Genomic DNA, 23,992 nt, shown 5'->3' with positions numbered 1-23,992 from the left:
CACACACGCAGAGTCATTTCAGTATGTGGTGGCTCAGCCTGACAGCTTTGGCCTCTGCTCATATCGGCTTCTTATGGCATTAATATTGAAAATGGAGAGAGGCTCTCTTACAAATGCCACTTTTAAAGCGCAGCTCATTAATCTTGGAAAATGGGCTTTCCTCTGTGATTTCAATAATTTAAAAGTGACCGAAAATCATTACGCAAATGAACTACCACAAGCCGGCACAACGTTAAAGGGGGAGGATTGTGGAAGGTCCCTTTTTTTTGGAGTTTTTCTTTTTGCTGATTTGTTTTGTTATTACATCCTTTTGCGACGTGTTTGATATAGTATCTGAAGGAAAATATAAACAGGCATATATTTAAGACATGCTTTGTTTCTCTGCCCTTACAGCCCCCACCCCAGCACCATAACACTGACTCTTTTGCCCAGTATGCCATTGACCCTCGCTCCTCTCTCTCAGGTTGTCCATATGACGTGGAGGTCAGAGAGGTGAGAAACGACTCTCTCGTGCTGCTGTGGGCGGCTCCATTGTATGAAGGAAGAAGTCCAGTCATTGGCTATTCACTGGAAATCAGCCAAGGTGACCAATCAGATGAATGGATGGCTTTAACTGAAAAAACAATCTCTGACACACATTACAAGGTGAGTGGAGCTGTAACAGTGTTTACAAGCTTCAGCTCAGGATAACAGACAAAGATGGAGTATTTTTCTTGAGGTTAAAGGTGGGGTTTTCCACTCCCTGATTTAACAGGGCAAATAACTCCAGTGTGATATAAAACATGTTTTTCATGTTTGCCAGCAGTAAATCATTCTTCAGCAAAACTGAACATAGCAGGAGTTTTAAGGAGTCATTTCTTTGTGTTTCTTTTGCCCTGAATGTTTTAATAATCGTCATGAATTATAGCCATGATCAGTAAATATTTGATGTGTTTCTTATGACACCCAGGTGACGGGGCTTCAGGCGGGTCAGACCTACCGACTACGTGTGTCAGCTGTCAATGAGGCTGGAATGAGCTGTCCGTCCCTGCCCACTGATCCAGTTACTGCTCAGACCAGACCAGGTCAGACACTGGGGCTCAACGTATACAAATACCGTATTAAAGAAATCTCCTCCAAGGCTTTAGGACGAGCTTTTCTGAAGACACAACAGAATACAAAACAGCAGCACTTCAATCTTTTCAAGTGTGTAGTGTAGAAAAATATTCAGCATCTACTTTTGCATGCATAGGCAGACTTGTGTATGCAAATATATGCCATTTAAAACACAAGGCAATATATTTCTACAATGTGGCACACACAAAAGCATTAAACACATTTAAACACAACATACTTATAATGAAAACTGAATAAAAAGAGAAGAAATGGAGCTCCTTTAAAGAAAGGCACCAGGTTTTTAAAGTAGATACTGAAGTTGTTTATTAAAAAGCTTTTAAAGTGGGACTTTCTTTAAGCATTCTTTCAAACAGAATAGAAACGAAGGGTTTCTTCATGTCTAAGGCTTTTTACTCAACAAATAGATAAGAAATTTGAATTCCTCTGTAAATATTGGCACATGCACTTCCCGAATGGCTAATCTAACCTCTGGGGTCACTCAAGGAGCCATTTTAGGCCCTAGTCTGTTCTCCATATACATGCTACATCCTCTGTTATGCTGATAACACTCAGCTCTATCTCCCAATCAAACCAAACAATCCATCTGATCTCACCTCTGGTGTGACGATATTAAAACCTGGATGGCCCACAGTTTCCTTCAACTTAATAACTAAACCAAAGGAGTGCTGTTTGGTGCTACCAGACTGGTCTTAAAAATCTCAGGTCACTTGTCTTCACATATTGAACCCCATGCTAAAAGCCTAGGATTCATTTTTGACAGCACCTTTAGATTTGATAGTCAGGTTAAAGCTGTTGTGAAATCTGGCCTCCTCCAACTCAGAAGCATCTAAAAGTTAAAACCAACACTTTCGTTCAGTGGTTCAGAAAAAGTTATCCATGCTTCCATCTTATCCCGGTTAGATTGTTCTAATTTTTGGATTTTGGTATCAGCCAATCATCACAGTCCTGTCTACAACTGGTTCAAAATGCAGCTGCCAGGCTGCTAACAGGCACCAGAAAGTGGAATCATACAAGCCAAATTATAGCTTCACTTCACTGGCTCACACTCCACCATAGGATACATTTTAAGATAGCACTGCTCTGAACAGACTAGTCCCATCCTACATAACTGACCTTCTAACACCATATGTAACCAGCAGACCCCTCAGATCTTCAGATATTGGCCCTTGGGAAGTCCCTCATTCTAATTATAAACTTACACAGTAGGTAATCATGCTTTCTCAGTCATGACCCCTTAACTTTGGAACAGCCTTCCTTCCACAATCAGAACTTCCCCCTCAAATCTTATTTCAATACATATATGATATGCTAGAACTTGTATCTTTTGAGCTCTTAGCAAGTATTTATTTAAAATTATGTGAATGTTACCATGTACAAAATAGAAAATTAATGCATGATAAAATAAGATTGTTTAGTAATTTCTTCATCATCTCTCTCACCAACTCTATAATCCTCAGGGACCAAAAACATTGAGATCGGAGTGGATGAGGACGGTTTCATATATCTGGGATATGAGGCGAGTGAGATGAACGATGAGAGCAAGTTCCTCTGGAGCAAAAACTACACTGAACCTATTGATGCTGGAAGAGCTCAGGCTGAAACCAAGAAGAATAGGTAGGGTTGTTCAGGAGGGGTAACAGAGAGTATCCAATGACAAATTATGTGAGTTTTTCTTAAACTAATAGCCTTTAAATTAAGAAAGAAGCCTGGATAAATAAATTTAATAACCAGTGTCTTTGCAATGGCTGTCATTGGATTTTTAACTAAATGCTATCCACTTTTAATCATCCCTTCTCAGTGCTTTAGGGAAGCTGCATGCCAACTTTCATTATGTTTTACACCTTTCTGCTCACTTGTAGCATGGAAACAGCATATGCTGGCTGAAAGGTATCTGAGTAACACTACAGGGACAAACAGTATTATGAAGTGTGTGATGGCTGACAGCATGGCATTAGGGCTTCGTCTGCAGAGTGAAGTGTAATGACAGTAGCAAAAGATGTTTTTTGGATGCATGTTTTTTTATTTGTCCATCAGGTCCCTGCTCACCTTCACAGACCCCACTGAGGAGGATCTGGGTCTTTACACAGTGGAGATGAGTGACAACCCCAGCCTATCGTCCAGCTATGACTTCACAGCTGAAGGTAAACTCAGGCACAGTCAAGAGTTTGGAGACAGATTTAATGCAGTTTCAGCTGTAAGAGCGATAACTACCCAACCATCTGCTGTGTCATTTAAAAAAAACCCTGATGGCTGCAGGAGCAGCAGACTTTTCATTTTAAGGCTTTTCAAGTTTTGCGATTAATTATTCCCCTCAGAGCTACTTCCACAAGGTCACACATCCCACTAAGCATCAAACTAAGCATATGATCTCAATCAAATTTCAGTCAAGCAAACCATTGTTCCTTGGTGCTAAAAAATTTGACTGCTGATCAAAGTTTAATTAACCTTCAAAACTTTTGTAATACTTTCAGACCTTGAAAGACTCAAAGAACTCAGCTGGCAAGTCAGAAATCCACGTATGTACCAAAACCTTTTTACTTTAATATAAGGAGTCTGTAGTCTGTCAGCATTTCCTGATGTGCTCCTGTTTTTTTGTTTTGTTTTGTTTTTTTCATGTTTTTTGGTAGTGATAGCTTTGAAGACAGGCTGGCAGGTGGAGGTGTCTGAGAAAGGTACCGTACGTCTTTGGCTCCAGACTGAGAGTCTGAGTGACAAGGCTGAGCTCCGTCTCATCTTCAATGACAGAGAAATTTCCAGCACCCCGGTAAGAACCACTGGGGTCTTATTTTAGTGTTTTAATGTAAAGAAAAACAAAAAAAACCCATAAAACCTTCACCCTGCAAAGTACTTTAGATAGTATGATTCACCAGACATTGCCTTGTTGTTTGACAAAGTTGTTTGTTTTTAACCCATTAATACCTGAGGCCATCTAAAAAAAAAAACCCCTGTAACATCGAAGTATTCTATGGGAACATCAACCAAAAATCTTGGGGTTTTATTAAAAAAACATGCACAGAATTTCAACATTTACTGAAATGTATATTTCTCACATGCATTTTAGCCAATCAGGTTGCAGTTTGTCATATTTGTCTTAAAAGCATTGCCATAATCCAGAAGATGCTGGTGTCGCCTTTGGCCTCAATGGGTTTTAATGTACTCAGTTCTATCCCCCTCCTGCAAACAAAGTCATAAGCTATGTTTACCATTTTGCAGTTGATTTGGAATGGAATTTTTTAAACATTTATGCAAGTGTAGTAGAACTTGAACAATATCAATATAACTGCAACAAAAATGAAAGTCCTTGTCCTAGTCCTTGCTGCATTAATTAATTCACCCTCCACGTTTACAAACCAGCTGAGAAGCATCCCCACAACATGATGCTGCCAACACTGTGCTTCACAGTGGGGATGGTGTGTTTGTGATGATGTGCAGTGTTTGGTCTCCAACAACAAACATAATGTCTTGTCTGATGGCCACAATGCAACATTTTGATCTCATCAAAATGCGTAGTCGATGCGTTCTCTTTACCACTCTCCCATAAAGCTTTGACTGGTGAAGAATACATGGAACAGTGTTTTTTTATCGCAAAGTCTCTCCCATCTCAGCTGCTGAAGCTTGTAACTCCTTCAGCGTAGTCATAGGTGTCTTAGGGTCATCTGTCTCTTGTCTTCTTCTTGCCCAATCACTCAGTTGTGAGGACGGCCTGATCTCAGCCGATTTACACATGTGCCAGATTCCTTCCATATTTTGATGATGGATTGATGCTTGGTGCCTTGGAAATTTTTTGTATCCACTCCCTGACTTATACTTTATCAACTTTTCTCTGAGTTGCTTGGAGTGTTCTTTTGTCTTCATGGTGTAATGGTGCACTCCACTCAGGTGATCCTCCTTTGACTAATTGTGAGACCACAGAGACCAGTTGTTTAAAGGGTGCTTCAGTTGTTGACCACTGTTGAATTAGGTCAGTCAGTTTAAAGAGGCTGAATACAATACAATACAATACAAGAACTTTATTTATCCCCGAAGGGAAATTCAATATATTGTAAATAAAGGTGAAATGAAAAGACAGTGCTCTTAGTATTTAGAGTGGCTGATTTTAAGTTTGTCATCACTTCATATAATGTCTCTAGTATGTGGCGTAATTGGAAAATAACTAAGATATTGTGATTCAAATTCTCCCACCCTTTAAGTTTGTTTCTGAGGACAAATTCACATCTCAGTGGTCAGAATGAAATTTGTATGCACTCAATGCACACATGCCTCATAAATGACCTCCAAATTCATTTACTTTCATACAACAGCTCAGCGAGAGTCAAAGCTATTTGTAGCCACAACAAAAAGCAAATTTCATAAACACTGTCACCCTATCATTGACGAAATAACGTCACACCGCTGAGTAAATAACCACCCAGTGATTTCACTGGACATTGCAAAGACCCAAAACAAAGCGACACTGTAATCATGGAGGAACATAAAGGGAATGTGAACAAACCTCCTCAGCGCTAGTATGTGTGATGACATGAGGCTAAAAATAATCAGTAACACCGTCAAGGTTATTGAGCCATGCACTAATGTGTCCACAGAGGACAAAAACAAATATGACACAGTGTATTTATTGTGGTTTCACAACTCTGTCACATACACTTTGTGTGTCTGTGTTTGCGTGAGGCACCCGGTGCTTTTATATTCAGCTGCTTTCATTCAACGCCTGCATTTCTTTTTCATTTATTCCATTATTTCTCAATATCAATGTTCCATCTGAGCAGTACTGATTGTATGGTATTCCTAAATGATCACGGCTGGAGTTGGTGAATTCAAAAGCCATTTAGCTGATTAGGGCCCGTAGGCTTTGCCATACATCACAAATCACATCCAGCACCGAGGCCCATCAACATGCACAGCACATACTTATCTTGATGAACATAAAAGCTATGGAAATGAGCTCAAACGCTGCGTTCTGTGTGTCCCTGTTTGTTTGTGCTTCATGTGCACATCTTACAAACAGGGAATATTTCATCTACAGCATGCGTTTGTCCCTTCAGATATGTTTCATGCACTCATTCCCACTTTCCTCCCTCTGTATGGCTAGAAATCTGTAAAGTGAATACCTGCCATCTGTCTGTATTTGAGCTGATATCTGCTGTATGTGTGCTGCTTTCTTGTTTGTTCTCCTGCAGCACCGTAAGATCAACTTTGACAAGGCCAAAGGTCTGGTGGAGATCCTGTTTGATCGGCTCTCTCCAGAGGACCAGGGCTCGTACACAGCTCAGCTGAGGGACGGCCGCGCCAAAAACCAGTGCACTTTGGTCTTTGTAGATGAAAGTAAGTCATTTATTCACTACGTTCTCCTCTAAGAAGAAACGAACAAAGAGAAACAATGAACCAAAGAAGTATTAGTCTTGAAGCGACATCACACAGCTCAATTTACCAGGATGCAGCCCCAAACAATGTAGCACTCACTAGTCAAATATAAAGCCTAAAACTCACTTGGTTGCTATCTGTTTCTTTAAGTAGAAGTTCTCCGCTGGTGTAGCATCAGGACCCACCACCATCTCCTATACAACTGATTGCAACCCAAATTTCTAACATTTTCTGTTATAACCATTTTTTTAAGATGAGTTTTTGGGGCTTTTTGCCAGCTGGAGAGAGACAGGAAATATGGGGAGACATGTACCAAACAAGCGCCAGGACAGGGGTTTGATCCTACAGCCAGTGCTTTGAGAACTGAAGCCTCTTTGTTTGGGCACCTGCTCTACCAGCTGAGCTAAACCACCACCAGCACCCTGGACTAGAAGAGGAAGTAAATATATATGTCCTTCAAAATAAAAGCACATCATAGATTTTTACAGCATTTTTCTCTTGGCACATACACTATGGACAAACGTATTTGGCCACATTTGTTAATTGCGTGTTTCAATCAGACCTGTTGCCACAGGTGTATAAACTGAAGCACCTAGCCATGCAGTCTCCATTTGCAAACATTTGTGATACAAAATGGGTTGTTCTGAAGAACTCGGGGACTTTAAGCGTGGTTCTGTGATTGATGCTTCCTTTGCAATAAGACTGTTCATGGAATTTTCCCCCTGCTAGATATTCCAAAGTCAACTGCCAGTGATATTATTAGAAAGTGGTAGCATTTAGGAACAACCGCAAATCAGAAGACCATGTAAAATCACAGAGCGGGTTCAATGACTGCTAAGGCCATGGTTTGTAAGAGTTGCCAGCGCTCTACTGATTCCATAGCTGAAGAGTTCTGAACTTCCACTGGCATTAATGTAAACACCATGCATGCAAGCCTAAAGTCCAATGCAAAGCGCCAGATGGATTGGTGTAAAGCACACAGACACCAGACTGTGGGACAGTGGAAATGTGTTTTGTGAACTGACCAACCACACTTCTCTGTACTGCCTGTCAGATGGGTGAGTCTGGGTTTCGCGGATGCCAGGAGAACGTTGCCTGCCTCAGTGCATTGTGCCACTGGGAAGTTGGGTGGAGGAGGGATAATGGTATGCAGCTGTTTTACAGGGTTTGGGCTGGGCAGCTTATCTCCAGTGAAGGCCAATCTTAATGCTTCAGCATACCAAGACATTTTGGACAATGCTATCCTTCCAGCTGTGTACCAACAGTTTGGGGAAGGCTCTTTTATGTTCCAACATGACTGTGCCCCAGCGCACAAAGCAAGGACTATAAAGACATGGTTTGATGTGTGGAAGAGCCCTGACCACAATCCCATCGAGCACCTTTGCGATGAATTGGAATGGAGATTGCGAGCTAGTCCGATATCAGTGCCTGACCTCATAAATGCTCTACAGAGTAAATGGACACAAGCTCCCACAGAAAATACCTCCAAGTCTTGTTGAAAGCCTTTCAAGAAGAGTGGAGGCTGTTACAGTTGCAAGAGGCAGTCAACTACATTGTACATTTATGTATTTGAATTCAATGTCATTACAAACCCTGTTGGTGTAATGGTCAGGTGGCCGAATACTTTTGTTCATATAGTATACCCACTGAGAACGATGCTTTTGGATCCCAACCTAAGTTGAGAGCCGAGGTCTTAGACCAAAGACAGCATTTTCTGTTGGCTCTCCTTGAGTTGTACTCTACAAACAGCTTACCTGAGTGGGTGAACCCATCTTCTTTCGCCAAAGGCGGGGCTAAGAGTCTGAAAGAGAGCAGTTCACACACAAAAGTTAAAAAAGAAAACATGTTTGAGTCTCTGACACACAAACAAGTTAGAGAGAGCAATCTCCTGTCAGTGTGAACACAGAGCTGAAAACAACAAACCTGGACAGTGTGGGACTTCACACTAGGGAAATATGCATGGGATATATATGAATTTCACAAAAATTAAGATACAAAATGTTGCATTTATATACCTAAAAAGAGGAACACAACTCCATTAAATATTCATTATATTTGTTTGACGTTGCTGAAGGAAAATTAACAGATATGGATTTCATTCCTTGGTGGTGAGGATACATTTTTAAACATTATGTTTTCATTTGTGAAAATAACATTTATGAACAATGTTGATTATTATGTCAATAAAAAGTATTTGCAGCAGCTTTTCCAACTTTTTTTCTCTTGGCCTCTACATTTTTTAAATTCTGTCCGTTACCCTGGGAGACTAATGATGGTGCTCATTAACTTGTATTTTTTATTTTCAGGGACATAATGAGAGCCACTTTAGATAAGTGTTTATTTTGAATAATAAATTAGTTCATGGGAACAAAAAAATCGAATATCATGCTGGAAAGTGATTTTTTAAACACCACTTGCCTTTCAAGAACATTTTAGAAAGGCAGCTCATTTGCATTCTCTCTCCATTTAGTGAAATGTTTTATTGAGAGGAGCCTGATCACGGTAAACTGTGGGCATCTGTATTCACTTGCAGAAGTTTGAAAACATTTTTGTGTGAAGGAACATTAAGTTGTTTTGACATTTAGTTTTAGACCATTTGGTTTGAGTTATAAGTAAGACAATCAGAAGGACTTTTGGTTTTTTGAATCAACAATTATGCCGTAGCATGACCTGCATCTCAAAAACTAAACCACTCTAAATCCAGGACCATATTCAGAGAGGTCTAATCAATGAATTCAAAGGCCTAAACTTAGCTGATAGAATTGTTTTCTTTTTGTCTTAACTTCAGTTCATTTTCACTCTTCATTCTTGGCGATCTTGAATAGAAAAAGATAATTTCTTACCCCCACATAGACCTCCCTAAGATCAGCCCAGTGGTTAGAGATTAAAACAAGGTTATTTTAAAAAGAACCTCCTTTTTAGCAACAGACTAATCTGTCTCTCTTTGTGAGCACATTTTTGTCTCAGCCTGATATTTCTGTGTCTCTGTCAGAGTTTCGTCAGACGCTGGCCCTGGCAGATAAAAACAGGCGGGACCAGCAGAGAAAGTCTGGTGAGCAGTCTCCGAACATCAGTAACACATTTGTGCAGAAAAATACAACGATAGAGTTTGCTGCTGGGCCCAGCGTGGCTCCACAGCGCTCAAATCAAAGTGTGAATGTAGAGAATATTCAATGTTTAACCTACTGCTGGAACTAAATCTGTGTCTCTTTGGAAAAGTGAGTGAGAAGCTTAGAAAGATAAAAACAGGATGCACTGCCATGACAATCTAAGGTGTTTACATGCGGTAGCTTTTTGATGAGTAGTTTCTGAGATGACACAGATGTTTCACAGATTAACAAGAAGAAAGAAACAAAACATCCTGTGCTACTGAACTCCGTGCTTTTATCACATGAACTCTCTGATATGATAAGAAGCTATAAAGATCTGTCATGTGTAGTCTGATGTCCCAGTGCTCTGTACTTACTCTGTCTCACCCCATATTTATATTCAAAGTCCATCTAACACATGTTGAACACATTTTATCTACATCACGAAGGAAATATGACACACATGAGTGAGACAAAGGTTTCCTTCTAAAGCAGGGGTGTCCAAACTTTTTCAGTGAGGCCACACACTGAAAAATGTAAGGATGATTGGGCCACTTTGATAAACTTCCCCTCAAGTGAACAAAGTTAGTAAAACAATCCAGTGTAGTTTAAGATATGCCTAGTAACTGAGTAAGGGTAGTGCATTATTTTAGTGTGACATCTAGTAAATTCATATTAGGTGATAATTATTTAGTTATTTATCAAGAATAAGGTGGCAATATCATACCAAAGCACTTTGTAAACTCATGTTTAGAAAAGTGCTATAAAAATGATAATTATTTTCATAATTATCTTATAATAAGTTGGAATCTTTAAGTTATAACTCAGAAAAATAGTAATTAGGCGGTATTTTACCCCAACACTGACCCCTTACCCCTAAAAATTAGTTGAAAATTATTTAGGAAGGACTCACTTTAATATATTGGGCCAAAATAAAGAAATTACCTGGGAATTATCAAGCAATTTATATTGGTAATTATTATCCTATTTCAAAGAAATTACTTGGCAAAATACCACCTAATTAGTTTTCAGAGAATTGCCATAATATTACAAGGTTAGAGTAAAATATCAGCTAATTTCCAGAGAATTTTCATGATATTATGAGGAATTATAAGGATAATTAATACATCATTACTAGGTAAATGCTTCTTTGAAATTTCCATGTTTCCAAGTCATTACTTGTAAAATGACAACTTATTACAGGGTAATTATCACCTTATTCTTGAGAAAGTACTAGATATTTACACTAATTACTATGAAATTACTAGGTAAGTAAGGCCCATTAAATAAACCACTACCTGAATAAGCTTAAAGGCACAACACATACATTCCTTTAATGGCCTACGTGGCAAATAGCTGATAATTGTTGGGGATTATTGTTTAGCTTTTCAGGTTTAAGGTGGGCCTGACTGGCCTCGGCTACCACTTGAGCCACTCCTGGTCATGATCTGAGCAATGTTTTGTGAAGCAGAGAGGGGAGAACATGACAACTTATCTCCACATTCAGATGCAAAACACTAGCAAACTGCATGAAGCCGCCGAATTTTACAGCGTTGTCAAATTGGTTAATTTAGATAGCAGAGGAAATAGATAAAATTTGTGCAGCTATTTGCTGCAGTAATCCTTAGTCAATATTCATCTGGGCACTGATAAGGTATCGTTGTTATTTTGGTTGTCAGTCATGAAAAAAGCACCGACAAATTCTTTTGCCAGGATGTTTGTTTACAGCATCAACACAGCAGCACCACCTAGTGTCAAAACTAAGAAGTACAATACAGTCAGGCACAAGCAGCAGTTTTAGTGAGAGCCATATGAAATCATAGCCTTTTAATTGTAATAATTTCCTGTTTCCTGACTGAAAATGGACCACAGGGTGCAGGGGGCCTACTTGCCTTAGTTTGGACACCCTTGTTCTATTGTGTCCCTTTTATAATAATTTCTTGCAGCTGTCACAGTCACTGCTGGTTTATCATGCATCCCTAATTTGCCTTAATTGTCATAAATTGATAAATAATGATGGATTAATGTTTCCTTGTTTGTTTTGAATAAATTACTGTCTGTTGGTCACTGTTGCTATGGTGTCAGTACGGATGAATAATCATTTTCTCTGTTTTTCAAAGGACCTTATTTCCAAGAGTTCCTGTCGTGGAGTCTGAACAAGGACTGTGAGCTGATTATAAAGTGCAAGGTACAATTTACAGATGAAGCAGGACAAAAGTAAAGATAGAACTATCATTATGACATGTTTGGAGCCCTGAAAGATTTCCTCTTTTTTATAGTTACTTATGAAATGATTTATTAGAGATGGTGATTCTGCTTATGTTCATACATTATTCCAAGCCAAGACAATTTTCCACTTTAATTATTGGTTATGAAGGAAGTCTGCTTGGCATCACTGACAGTATACTTTTTCATCCAAACATTCACTAAAGGAAACATTAATTATTATGTTTTATGATCAATAAGATGAGCACTTTAGTCCATCATTTAAATGTAACTATAAGGCTGTGTTTTCATCTGCAGTCTCCAGCAGGTTTAAAGCTTTTTACAGTGATTTTGTGAGTAAACAAACATCGTAAAGAGCACATTAGCAAAGTAGAATAAAGCCATAACCACTGCCCTAGATTATGGCTATGTATTAGGGATGAAGGCATACTTGTGAGCAGATGAGCTTCATTTTGAAAGAGCACAGGCTGGCCATTTCCCCTTGTTTCTGGTTCTTATGTGAAGCTAAATTAGGAAGTATATGATTCCAGTTTTAAATTCAGTGACCAAACTCAAAAGGGGTTATGATCTAACTCTTTGTAGGACAGCAAATGGGTAATATTTTAAATGTATTTTGGTATCTTTAACCAGAGTTAACTTGAACTTGGCCTCCTTTTACCAGCACATAGGGTTTCATAAAGAAGAAGATATCCTTTCTTAATCCCTCAAGGGGAAATTCAGTTTTACAATCTGTTGTTGAACATGCTGCTCACACATGAAATACATGCACATACGCGAAAAAGATCCAATGGACATGCGCCAATGAATAGATGTAAGAATGAGGGGCTATACATGAGAAAGCTATTGGGGCTTCAGTACCTTGCTCAAGGGTCCCTCAGACGTGCTGAGGGAGTGAGCAAGCACCTCATTCAGACCAATTTCCAAACTTAGTCTAACCAAGTCTTAAACTGACAGCTCTTGAGATTTGTAACTGGATTTTGGTTATTGTGACAATAATAATTATAAAAGTAATAGGATTATTGATATATTATTGATTATTTATATTTACTTATTTGTGTTTTTATTTAACAAAGCAGCATCAGTCAGTATCAGTGACACTTAAATAACTATTTTAAAACTAAACTACAACAATACAAACATTTTACAAAGCCAAATATGATGAATGTGTGCATGTGAGAAACCAACCACTGAGAAACCCAGTGACTAGTCTTAGACCCCCTTCAGTTTTTCCTCAGGTCTTCTCCTGTCAGAGAAGAAAACGTGTCATTTTCACACATTGGTGTGAAGTGCTGCAGGGGCTCCTGGGACCATGAGTCCATTGGTTTTTATGGCTCTTTGACAGTTTCCTACAAAGCTACCATGACTCAGGCACCAAAACTGCCATGTAAGCCAAGTCTTTGTTTCCCACATGGCTAGCCCCAACAAAACCCATCGGATTCCAAGCCAAGATGCTACAGACTGAGCTAGTTTGGGGACTGCAGGCATGCATATAAACAGACATAACATATTTATATAATCAAAGTAAACAAAACTCTTTCAAAAGTTCAGTCTTCACTGTTTTGTTTTCAGCGTGTTATTCCTCTTTATTCTTAGGTGACAAATACAAAAAAGGACACGACTCTGAAGTGGTTCAAAGACAGTGCAGCACTGACCAAAGTGGAGTATGACCAGTCATCAGGAGTCAGCATGCTCACCATCCAACAGGTATCACAGAAAAGCTTTATTTTGTGTTGTGAGAGAAATAAGAGAAACAGAATGCAGAATATGATTATATAAAATAAAAGATGGATTAAATAATCTGAGTCAAACACTGTATCTTTGAATATCAGCTATTCATAAAAAATGTTATCTATAGACACTTTATGAAAAGAGCAAGTCTAGACTGTACTCTTACATTATTTCCAAGACTTGTAATGCATGATACTATCTGGATTAACAGATAAGTGCTTAAAATGTTAATTTTTCAAATTTGAAAACTCTCCCTTTATCTATAGCCAATATAGTGGCCATACATATTGCGAGAATGTATGAATGTACTGTGATGCCTCACCCTAATAAGGCAGAGCATTAGGCTTTATGGATTTTAAGATTCTTTTCTGGGCTGTTTGCCTTTATTAAACAGGACAGCTGAAGAGAGACAGGAAATATTGGAAAGAGACTGGAGAAAAACATGCACCAAATAGTGCCTGGATTAGGATGTGTGAGGACTATAGCGTCTATATATGGGAGCCTTCTCTATCTACTGAGCTAAACTGGCATCTTTTGAGAAGTTTTGCAGAGCCATACACCAGAACATGAAAAATGATTCTGGAAATTTTGGCACATTATATATCAGCAAAACTCATGCATCCCAAACACTAATCCACCATGAGCACAACACTAAGCAGCATTTAGAAGGAGTACCCTGGCAAGGAGAAGCCTCCTTTTACCAGGAGAAAACCTTGAGAAGAACCAGACTCATGTTGGTCAGCCATCTGTTAAAATTGGGTTAAAGCTGTGGGTGGATGGAGGCAGAGGGAGAAAGAGAGACGAATAGAGCAGCAACAGTGAAAATGATACATTTATGACTAAAATACCACTTATGATGGTAAAAAATATGTCATGTTATCAGGAACAACCATGTATGTACAATGATTATATTTTTATCTAATGGAAATTTTTCCTCAGGTAACAAAGAAAGAGGCGGGTTCATACAGAGCTGTGGTGTCAGATGGACGAGGAGAGGATGTCAGCACCTTGGAGTTACTAAACGATGGTGAGATATGACCTTGTCAAGATTTTATAACTCTTACCAACCAATGAATATCTCTGTTTGTTTCTGTGCGCATTTAAACTGCCTCATCATTCACATTCATAATGAAAGTCAGACACCCAAGGTGTGTAATCAGTGTGTCCACTGCATTCAGCCACCCACTTTCAATCCTGCGTTTAGTATTTATTGAGTTCCAAAGACAATAGAAAGCTCTCTCTGACTGCTGTATTGTTCTTTTTTATTTACAGAGTACGACAAGCTCCTGCAGCAGCTGAGTAAACAGTGTGGTGAGTTATTAACACTTTGTCTTTACAAAATGTTTGGGAAATGTGACAATGACTTCTTTTTACACCAGATGTGCTGCATTGGCTATGTTAATTAATTATAATGTGTGTTATTCCAGAATATGAATGTGCTGAGTCCCTGTGATAAGAAATGTAGTGTTTTAAATTGCAAAGGGAAATGTATGTGAGTAATCAAGAGCTTGGTCTGCTTTCTCTTTGTCTCTGCAGCACTGTCAGCTAGCCCACTGAGGATTCAGAGCACAGCTGAAGGAGTTATGATCTACTGCTCCCTCAAATACTACATCAGCTACCTGAGGAACAGCTGGTACTATGGGTAAGACCACCTTAATCAATCTTTTTTTATTTCTCTGTTTTGTTCCTCCTGGTCTCCTTTGTCCTCCAACATCTTAAAATGACACCGTTATTAATCTTAATATGACTAAGACACAAGTCTACATCCCTAAAATGAGGTATGATAAAATTGTTGCAGCAATACCCAACTTGATACTTAGCATACAGCAGTTTAAGATGAAAAGTCTGGGGCATTGATGTCTCATTTGTTAATTGCCCCGACTCCTCTCTGCTTTTGTTTCTACCTCGTCTGCCCCATTTTCACATCAGATAGGAGAGACTACAATTGGAAGAGATGAGTAAAGGAATTAAGGATGTCTGAGCTGAAAAAAATGTAATTTTGAAATGCAGCATTATAACAAAGTGCATTTAAGTAAATGAGAAGTGTCTTCACCTTTATTTTAACTTCAGCAGTGTGGTCACATTTTGACTGGTACAACGCTGGTGTCAGGGCAGGGGGTTTTGGGACACAATAGCAGATGAAGGCTTTCTTAAAGTTATCCTAAAAGGATAACCACAACAATCACAAGCGATCAGTTGGAAGAGGGGAATGAAATGAACAGTGGACCAAAAGCTCCCTATCACAAATACCTCTAGAACTAAACCACCACTGCCATGCAGCTGACAACTAACTAAAAGTTCTGGGGAGATCGAGAAACTCTCTTTAAATAAAACTCAAAGGCCCCAAGGCTTGTGTCAGAAGAAGAACAAAAAATTTTTTAAGGTTACTCAGAACTGATTGACCACTATCTTTGAGTCACAAGCAATACTAACCACTCAGAAAACTTATCAGATTGCTTCAGCAGCTTCTTATTACCACAATTTTCACAAGAGAAAACACAGAGAGATGCACTCGGTATCTCTGATGATGAGACAATGAGTCAGCACAGAGTGCTGCAGCCCAGGAGTATAATATAAGTTTGTCACACCTGGCCCCAATCAGTGGCAAACAGCCACACACACCTGGTGCTGCACTGATTGACCCACACCTGGCACTGATTGACTCACACTCAGTGAGTTATCAGGCTGATCCTCCTCACAGCTGGATAGGACGACTAACACAATGCAAACAAGCTCTGTTACTTTCTCCATCAGGGAGGTATGTACTGGTAGTGTAGGTTCAGTTGCAGCTTGTTCATGAACATGCCATAAAAAGGACCCACACGTGGTGTTTTCACATAGTGCCAATGCAAGTAGGCAGAATATTAATTGACTGTGACATTTCTCCTTTATGATGGCAAACTCTGGCTCCTTCACTAAAGTTCAGCTACTAAAACACTGAAAGTTCAAGTACTTACATGAGTTCAGCATCCAAATGTGGCTGTGGGGATAGATCTTTACGTCTGTATATAAAAAAAAGATTCTTATGTGGCAGCTTGGGGAACATCTGGATCATCCTACTAATATGCTATAACCAGTAAAACCCTGCACAGAGGAGGCCTTTAAAATACTCCAGGTACTCAGTATACCATAAAAAACATTTGATAAATGTCTATAAATGTGACTTATGGGGCTTTTTAATTACATTGAGAAACCTGGCTCTATTTGGTTTGACTTGGCACAGCAGCCCAGCGCCACAGGACAAGGGTCATCAACTACATTTGTACAAGGGCCAGTTTTTCCCTAACAGGCACTTTCAGGGGATGAGCTTTCACGTAAACAAAATTTCTAAAATTTTCTAATAAACATAGTTTTGCTTAGAGGATTTTATTTTCTTTCAAATGTAAATAATAAATTTTAGGCTCCAACAGTGATGTAGGTCCCTATATCACAGTCAGCCACAAGGGGGCGACAGAGCTATTTTAACTGAATATTTCTATGGCTGTCATGTTGTCCGTTACTAGGTTTGATGCTAATATGCTGTGTAGTGAACCCAAGCGGGAAAACTGCATCCCCAAAATGCCTGAAAACAAAAGTTTCCACAGAAAATGTCACTTTTTATCGTGAATGGACTGATAAATACGTGTTTAACATAAATTTTAAATGCTAACAGCTGAAGGGGGGGGGATCTCTGAAAAGTTGATGAATCATAAAGCCATTCTTGATGAAACTGTTTCAGTTGTTTTTGGAGTTGTTTAATAGCTCTAGAGAGTTATGGAAAAAAACAACACCTGAAGTACTACATCATGTTTTCTTCTGCACATCTTCTGAGTTTGATCATGGTTCTGGGGGCCGGATGGGAAGATGTGGGGGACCTGATGTGGCGGTGCCACCAATTAACTATCACTGCCAGTGGATTTGCTTTTCCACCCAAACCAAGCTAACTGTTTGAGGGCACATCTTGAGCTGATAATGCAGCATTTTGAGCCAATAACATTAGATAGCTGCGCTTCAGTATGTATTGTTTTCCGCCAGAAGAAGAAACAATGTTTGGTTTAGCTGTCCACTCACATCATGCCTGTCCATGCCATTAACGAGGTTTTTCAAAGTTTGGTGCTGCAGTTACTACTTAAACATGTGTGCAAGGTGTCCCCAAATGATTACGAACCACTGTGATGTCGGGTACAGCAAAACTGGTAATGGAAAAGTAAATCAGCACAGCCTGGTTTGGATCAGTGCAGCCAAAAGTCATTGTGGAAAAACTGCAGTATATTTAACGGCATTGAGGCCTCAATAAAGATTTAAAACATGCTAATTCAGATTGTGCTTAACATACTGTATTTGAAAAAGGGTTAGAAGAGATTCAAGCTTTTTAAGAAGGATCACCATGAAGTTTTAGTGGGAACAAACTAGCTTTGGTTTTCAATTGTGCAGTTCAAAAAGTCGAGGAGTAACAGAGAACAAAAAAAGGAGAAAAAAACTGCATAGCGGTTTCTTTTAACACTGAATCATGTGCATTGCAGATTCTGCAGCATGAGGTTTGAAAAATGTATTGTCTAAAGCAGCTTTTCTCACTTTTTTTGTCAAGGCAACCCGTAAAAATGTGAAAAATCTCAAGTCTTTCTAGTCAAAATGTATTAATCAAAACATTCTAGATACCTCAGACTTCATGTAGTTGAAGAATGACCAAAATAATTCTCCAAGACACTCTCATGAAATAATTGAAATGCCTTTATTTTCTCTGAATGGTTGTCTATCTTACATTGTAAAAATCAATATGAGGGCCCAACATAAAATATTTAAGTAAAAGGTTTCACAGCTTTTTTGAGTTAAGGGGCCCAACTTAATATTTTATGTTGCCACTAAGTTGACACAACACTTATAGCTACAAATGTCAAGTTGGCAGATCATTTTTCCAATAAATATATATACATAAATCAGTTGTCTCAACTAAAACAACTCTTTAAGTTGAGCACCCCTGGACATTTTGGCTCAACTTAAACCTTTATGTTTACTTGGTGTATATCTTATATAATTTAAGATACTCAGTGTAATGTGTCATGTCAATAGCTCAGTTAACAAAAGTGCACCCAGTAGTTTACAATTTGTTCACTTAACATCAATTAGGTTGGATTTTTTTCAGTGTAACAATATACTTCAACATGTTTGTCCCTCCATGAACACCTTCCAAACTGAAAAAAAACACAAAGCCTGATTTTGTGCAGTGCCTACAGAATTAAGTCTATTCTTTTGCTTGATTTAAGGCATTCTGAAGGCATGCTTAAAGGTGCAAGAAAGCACCCCAGGGGGAAAGGCTGGTCTTAAACATGATAATGATACAGTCAGAGGTGCATTTGGTTTCCAAGGAAAGGCTGCTAGCACCATCTGCTGGCTGATTTCAGGATTTTTTTTACAGAAGAGTGAACAAATAACTGACCTTATGTAATACAGTCTGACAAAGTCCAGGATAAATTTAGCTTTTAGGCCTCCAGATTTTCCTGCTACATCCATTCTTGTCCCTGATAGTTTGCTTTTTCACTCAGATTTTTTTAAAACCTGCATCCTCTTTATTTTTAAGACTTTCTTTAAATATTTGAGATATATTGCATTTTCTCAGAGACGAACCATGGGGAACAGGAGGGAAACAGGTTTATGAAAAAATGTACTAGCAGGTTTACGTTGTTAAATTTTAGTCATAATGGTATGGCTGTATGTAATGCTGTAGACTGAAATAACTAGATTATGTATGCTTGAAATCATGATCAAAAATAAACTAAAATGGTCACAGAGAGGAAAAAAGGAAAATCTAAACACTCTAAGATATAAAATGGTACATTTACTTAAAGGTACAGACTTTAATATTTAGCACGACACGCTTGTTAAAAAAAAAATTATATATATATATACATATATATATAAAGAAAACAAAACATTTAGAAGTATGCTTGATTTAGTGTTGAGTCTACCTACTGTACGTATATTAAGTAGGTGCAAGCTAGCCTGCTTGCACCCCTCTTACCAAACTGATCCTGTGAGGGGAGCTTTTCAGCCTCCTGAATTTACCCCATGGGACCCCATCCAGGACAATATTAATCACTCAGTTTTAACCTGTGGGATTTACTCAGCAAAGGTGAGTTGTTCCAAAACAAGATGTTTAGTTAATCTAACAAACCCTCAGGTAAAGTTTAATCTACCAAACATTGGTTAGGTTTACATCAACACAGATATGTTTAATAATTTTAAAATAACTGCTTTATTTGAACAACTCTTGAAGACCATGTCCAACTTTAAGTTCTGTTTTTGATCATATTCGAAAAATATAACACCCCACATTCTTATGAAAACTTCACATCTTTTGCAAGAAAAAGAAGCCATTTTTAGAGAGGGACCCAACTGCAGTCAAGATGGCCGATATGGGTGTTGCTATACATCCAATCCATGCTGGAAGTCCCAAGCGGAAGTTTCTTCTACGTGTTGGACTCAGCTGCCAGTGTTTGTCAGTCTTTTTCGCGCCTAAGCCTAACTCAAATATATCACCTTCCCCACTGCTTTACCCTGAACCTAACTACTCTGGTTTTAATGCCTAAGCCTAACCTTAGATGTACCGACTTCCGGTTGAGACTTCCAGTATGGATTGGATGTATGTCGGCCATCTTGTCTGCATCAAGGTACTCTTGCATTTTTAGCACTTATTTTGTGTCTGGGACTGATCTTTTCTGCAGCCTAAATTAATAACAATTAAAATAATAAAGACCATTATCTTGTATTTTTAGTTTTGTTAGACTACTCAAATACAAACATTATTATAACCTTAGTAATAGAAAACGACAATTATAATAATTAATATTGCACAATAATAATCCTTCATCCTGGATTATTCTTGTCTGCTTCAAAAACGTAAAGGTCCCCTACTGTAATATTGAAAAATCGACTTTTGCTCACATTATCAAGTGTTTATTTTTTGCATTAGACCAAGACTTAAAACAAAGCTAGTGTCATTTTGGTAAAGATCTAGTCTCTTTATGAGCCACAGATCCAACAGAAGAAGTCTTCAATATGGATTTTTCTATATAGGGAGAAGAGGATCGATCAGGAAGCCAGGATGAAGCCTGGCTGCAGCACGGAGAAAGCCTGGATTGAAATCCGTAACCCAACTGAGAACGATAAAGGCAAATACACGCTGGAGATGTTTGATGGCAAAGAGACACATAAACGGTGTCTTGACCTCTCTGCACAAGGTGAGATTGATTTAAAACCCAAAAGTACTTTTTTGACATGCCAGATAGATTTGTTTCACACATCCTTCTGGAAAACCTTCCATATATAGCATTTGGGAAAGGGCAGAGCCTTTGAAAAAAAAACCCGGATGGTGATTGGATGAACATTCTGTCCGTCACATCTTTACGAGCCAATCAGAGCAACAAAATGTGACGTCGTTGCCGCAGCCGAGGTGCGCATGCACAGCTACCTTGGAATAAACTCCATACAGAACTGCGTAACGCGAACCATGGCGACTGTAGACATGTCAGCACACGGCTTTTGTGGTTTTTGAAAAGAAAACAACTCAATGCTGTTCTTTGTTCTTTTAACGAAGAAATGTTGTCAAGTTCTGATAAAACTGGCGCTTTAGCAGCATCCACACAAATCTCTTCTGCCATAATTGCACCGGCCTCTTGTTGCCACTTGCTTACGTCCCGACTCTGAAAGTACTGCTCCTCATCGCTGATTGGTCCTGTCACTTTCTACGGTTCAGACGGGACCTTTGCAAGATGGATTCGCCAGTGAGAAACACGGAAATTGGCGTATCCATCTGCTTTGCAAGGTTACAAAAATGCCATACTTACAGAAGATTTAAGAGCAGAAATGATGTTTGTTAACCTTATTTTTTATATTCCATGGACAGCCCTAGCCGATGCCCTGCTGGAGCACCAGAGGTTGAAGTAAGTGCAGCATTAGACACAGTGTTCGATGCATGGCGTGCTGTGAAACTAACCGAAACCCCTAGAAATCAGAGGTAACAGACTATTTGTGGGAAACCATTAAATGAAAACATCGGTTAATGTGTCCTGACCTGTGTCACATTGATTTGACCCTTTGTTTTCTCCCTCAGGCAGGCGGCCAGTGCTGAGAAAAGTGAGTCATGGCTTTTGTGTTATTTGTGTCCACATCAAGGATTAAAGGATTGTACCGGTGGGTGTCAGCAGGGAGTCATTGTTGTGTGTTTGGTTTCAGGTCGGGCCAAGGTGACAAAAGGTCTTCCTGATGTGGTAGCCATCATGGAGGGAAAGGTGTGAAATCACCTCTTTGTTTTTCACATTACCTGAAGTTCTCACCTTCATCTTGACACTTTTTTCTCAATTTCATCTCTTTTGCCCTTCAGTCTTTGTGTCTGACCTGCTACATGGATGGCGACCCTGCCCCAGAGATCTTCTGGCTGAGAAATGACACAGAGATTGTTGATCAGACCCACTTTACCATCACCAAGGCCCCAAAATGCAGCACCATCACCATCCATAACATTAGCATGGAGGATTCTGGGAAATACAGCATCTATGTGCGCAACAAGTTTGGATCTGAAACTGCTGATGTGACAGTGAGTGTTTACAAGATTGGGGAAAAGCCTCCGGCACATGCTGTGGACATGGGTTAAACCTGCACCAAGAATCAGAAATACATTTATGCAAGTTTTAATGCTTAGAATTAGATTTCTGGACTGCATATAAATGATGATATTTAGATAATGAGATGTAATGTTGGTGGATAGGTCATGATTTTGAAGATGTTTTCAGCAAGAGGAAACATTCAATTGTCAAAAAGGGTAAAAAATTCATTCTTAAAGTCAGCCAACTGGACATAAAAGGAATTAACTTGGATATATTTGTGAGAAAATGTTTGTACTCCTGTCTTGTAATGGAGAAGTAGAACTGCAAAATCCTTTGGGTCAATTTAATTAATTAATTTAGTGGGGGACTGGTAAAAGACTTTGCCAGTATAAAACCACAGTCTCCAAAAAGTTGGGGCACTAAGTAAAACCCAAATCTTATTCATCATAGAACATAAAAACATATCAGATGTTGAAAATGAGACATTTTACCCTTTCGTTTTGAATTTGATGGCAGCAACACATCTCAGAAAAAGTTGGGACAGGGCAGCAAAGGGCTGGAAGAGTAAATTGTACTTATAAAAACAGCTTGAGGAGCATTTTTCAACTAGATATGTTAATTGGCAACAGGCCAGTAACATGGCTGGGTAAAAAGAGCATTTTAGAGAAGCAGGGTCTCTTAGAAGTAAAGATTGGCAGTGACTCACCAGCCGGCAAAAACTGTGTCTAATACTTGTGGAACAATTTCAGAAAAATGTTCCACAATGTAAATTTGCAAAGATTTTGAATATCCCACCCTCTTTTGTAAATAACATAATCAAAAGATTATGAGAATCTGCAGAAGTCTTCATGCCCAAGAGACAAGGCCCAAGGTCAATATTGGATTCTCATAATCTTTTGGCCATCAGATGGTACTGTATTAAAAACAGGCATTATTCTGTCCTGGAAACCACTGCATGGGCTCAGGAACACTTCCAGAAATCACTATCTGCCAACACAGTTTTCCGTGTCATCCACAAATGCAAGTTAAAGCTGTGTTATGCAAAGAAGAAACCATATGAGATTATGATCCAGAAACACAGCTGTTTTCTCTAGACCCAAGGTATTTTAAAATAGACTGAGGCAAAATGGAAAACTGTCCTGTGGTCAGCGAATTAAAAATAAAGTTAAATTCTTTTTGGAATATTTCTTTTTGTGTGGGGTTGCATTAGTGTCTCTGACACAGGCTTACTCATTTGGAAAGGCTCTATCAGTGCTGAAAAATATGTAAAGGTTTTAGAGCAACATATACTCCAATCCAAACAACGTCTCTTTCGGGGAAGGCCTTGTATATTTCAGTAAGATTAATTTTATTAAACCACATACTGCATCTATCACAACAGCATGGCTTCACAGTAGAGGAGTCCTGGTGCTGAAATAGCCCATCCGCTGTCCTGACCTTTCACCAACAGAAAACATTTGGCGCATCATAAAAAAATCCAGCAAACAAAACCCAGGGCTGTTGAGCACCTGGTGTCTTACGTTACAATATTCCTCTCCCAAAACTTTAGTAACTGGTCTCCTCTCTTCCCAAGACATTTAGAGTCAGTTACTGAAAAAAGAGGGGATGCTAAACAATTGTAAACATGACCCTGTCTGTACTTTTTTGAGATGTTTCCTTAAAAGTGAGACATAGCTATGCCAAAAACAGCTGGTCTCTTGTATTGACCCTCATTTCTTCATACCAGACAACAGTGGAACGAAGCTCCAATCGCCTCTGTTAAATTTAATTTCATTGTTTGTTTTGCTAACTACCGCTGTGGCCTTGAGGTGATTATCCATCTGAAGTTATGAAGTCTTGGTGAAAGCGTGCACAAAGGCCAGTCATGTCAGAAACTTGACAGCAGAGCTT

At 39.0% G+C, this 23,992-nt stretch overlaps 1 protein-coding gene across 2 annotated transcripts in view; it reads left to right on the top strand.

Moving 5' to 3' along the window:
- Window positions 1-23,992, top strand: part of myom3 (myomesin 3) — a 95,611-nt gene extending 71,619 nt beyond the window's left edge. The window contains exons 20-37 of one of the 2 annotated variants that reach the window (XR_005992239.1): window positions 464-645; window positions 950-1,064; window positions 2,574-2,730; window positions 3,151-3,257; window positions 3,588-3,632; window positions 3,744-3,880; window positions 6,294-6,438; window positions 9,470-9,529; window positions 11,687-11,754; window positions 13,386-13,496; window positions 14,460-14,547; window positions 14,793-14,831; window positions 15,057-15,162; window positions 20,574-20,737; window positions 21,403-21,513; window positions 21,610-21,632; window positions 21,732-21,787; window positions 21,880-21,939. Coding sequence is in view for 1 of the 2 variants with exons in the window: in XM_041794033.1 (XP_041649967.1) it covers window positions 464-645; window positions 950-1,064; window positions 2,574-2,730; window positions 3,151-3,257; window positions 3,588-3,632; window positions 3,744-3,880; window positions 6,294-6,438; window positions 9,470-9,529; window positions 11,687-11,754; window positions 13,386-13,496; window positions 14,460-14,547; window positions 14,793-14,831; window positions 15,057-15,162; window positions 20,574-20,737; window positions 21,403-21,439; window positions 21,610-21,632; window positions 21,732-21,787; window positions 21,880-22,149 (1,910 nt within the window). In the remaining variant the exon portion in view is untranslated. Of the gene's footprint in view, window positions 1-463; window positions 646-949; window positions 1,065-2,573; window positions 2,731-3,150; window positions 3,258-3,587; window positions 3,633-3,743; window positions 3,881-6,293; window positions 6,439-9,469; window positions 9,530-11,686; window positions 11,755-13,385; window positions 13,497-14,459; window positions 14,548-14,792; window positions 14,832-15,056; window positions 15,163-20,573; window positions 20,738-21,402; window positions 21,514-21,609; window positions 21,633-21,731; window positions 21,788-21,879 lie in introns of both variants that reach the window. The other variant, XM_041794033.1, reaches the window with a different exon arrangement.

Source organism: Cheilinus undulatus, linkage group 8 (genome assembly GCF_018320785.1).
Source record: "Cheilinus undulatus linkage group 8, ASM1832078v1, whole genome shotgun sequence".
NCBI classification, from domain to species: Eukaryota; Metazoa; Chordata; class Actinopteri; order Labriformes; family Labridae; genus Cheilinus; species Cheilinus undulatus.
Note: the sequence above shows the minus strand (reverse complement) of the source record. Positions and strands in the feature narration are given on the sequence as shown.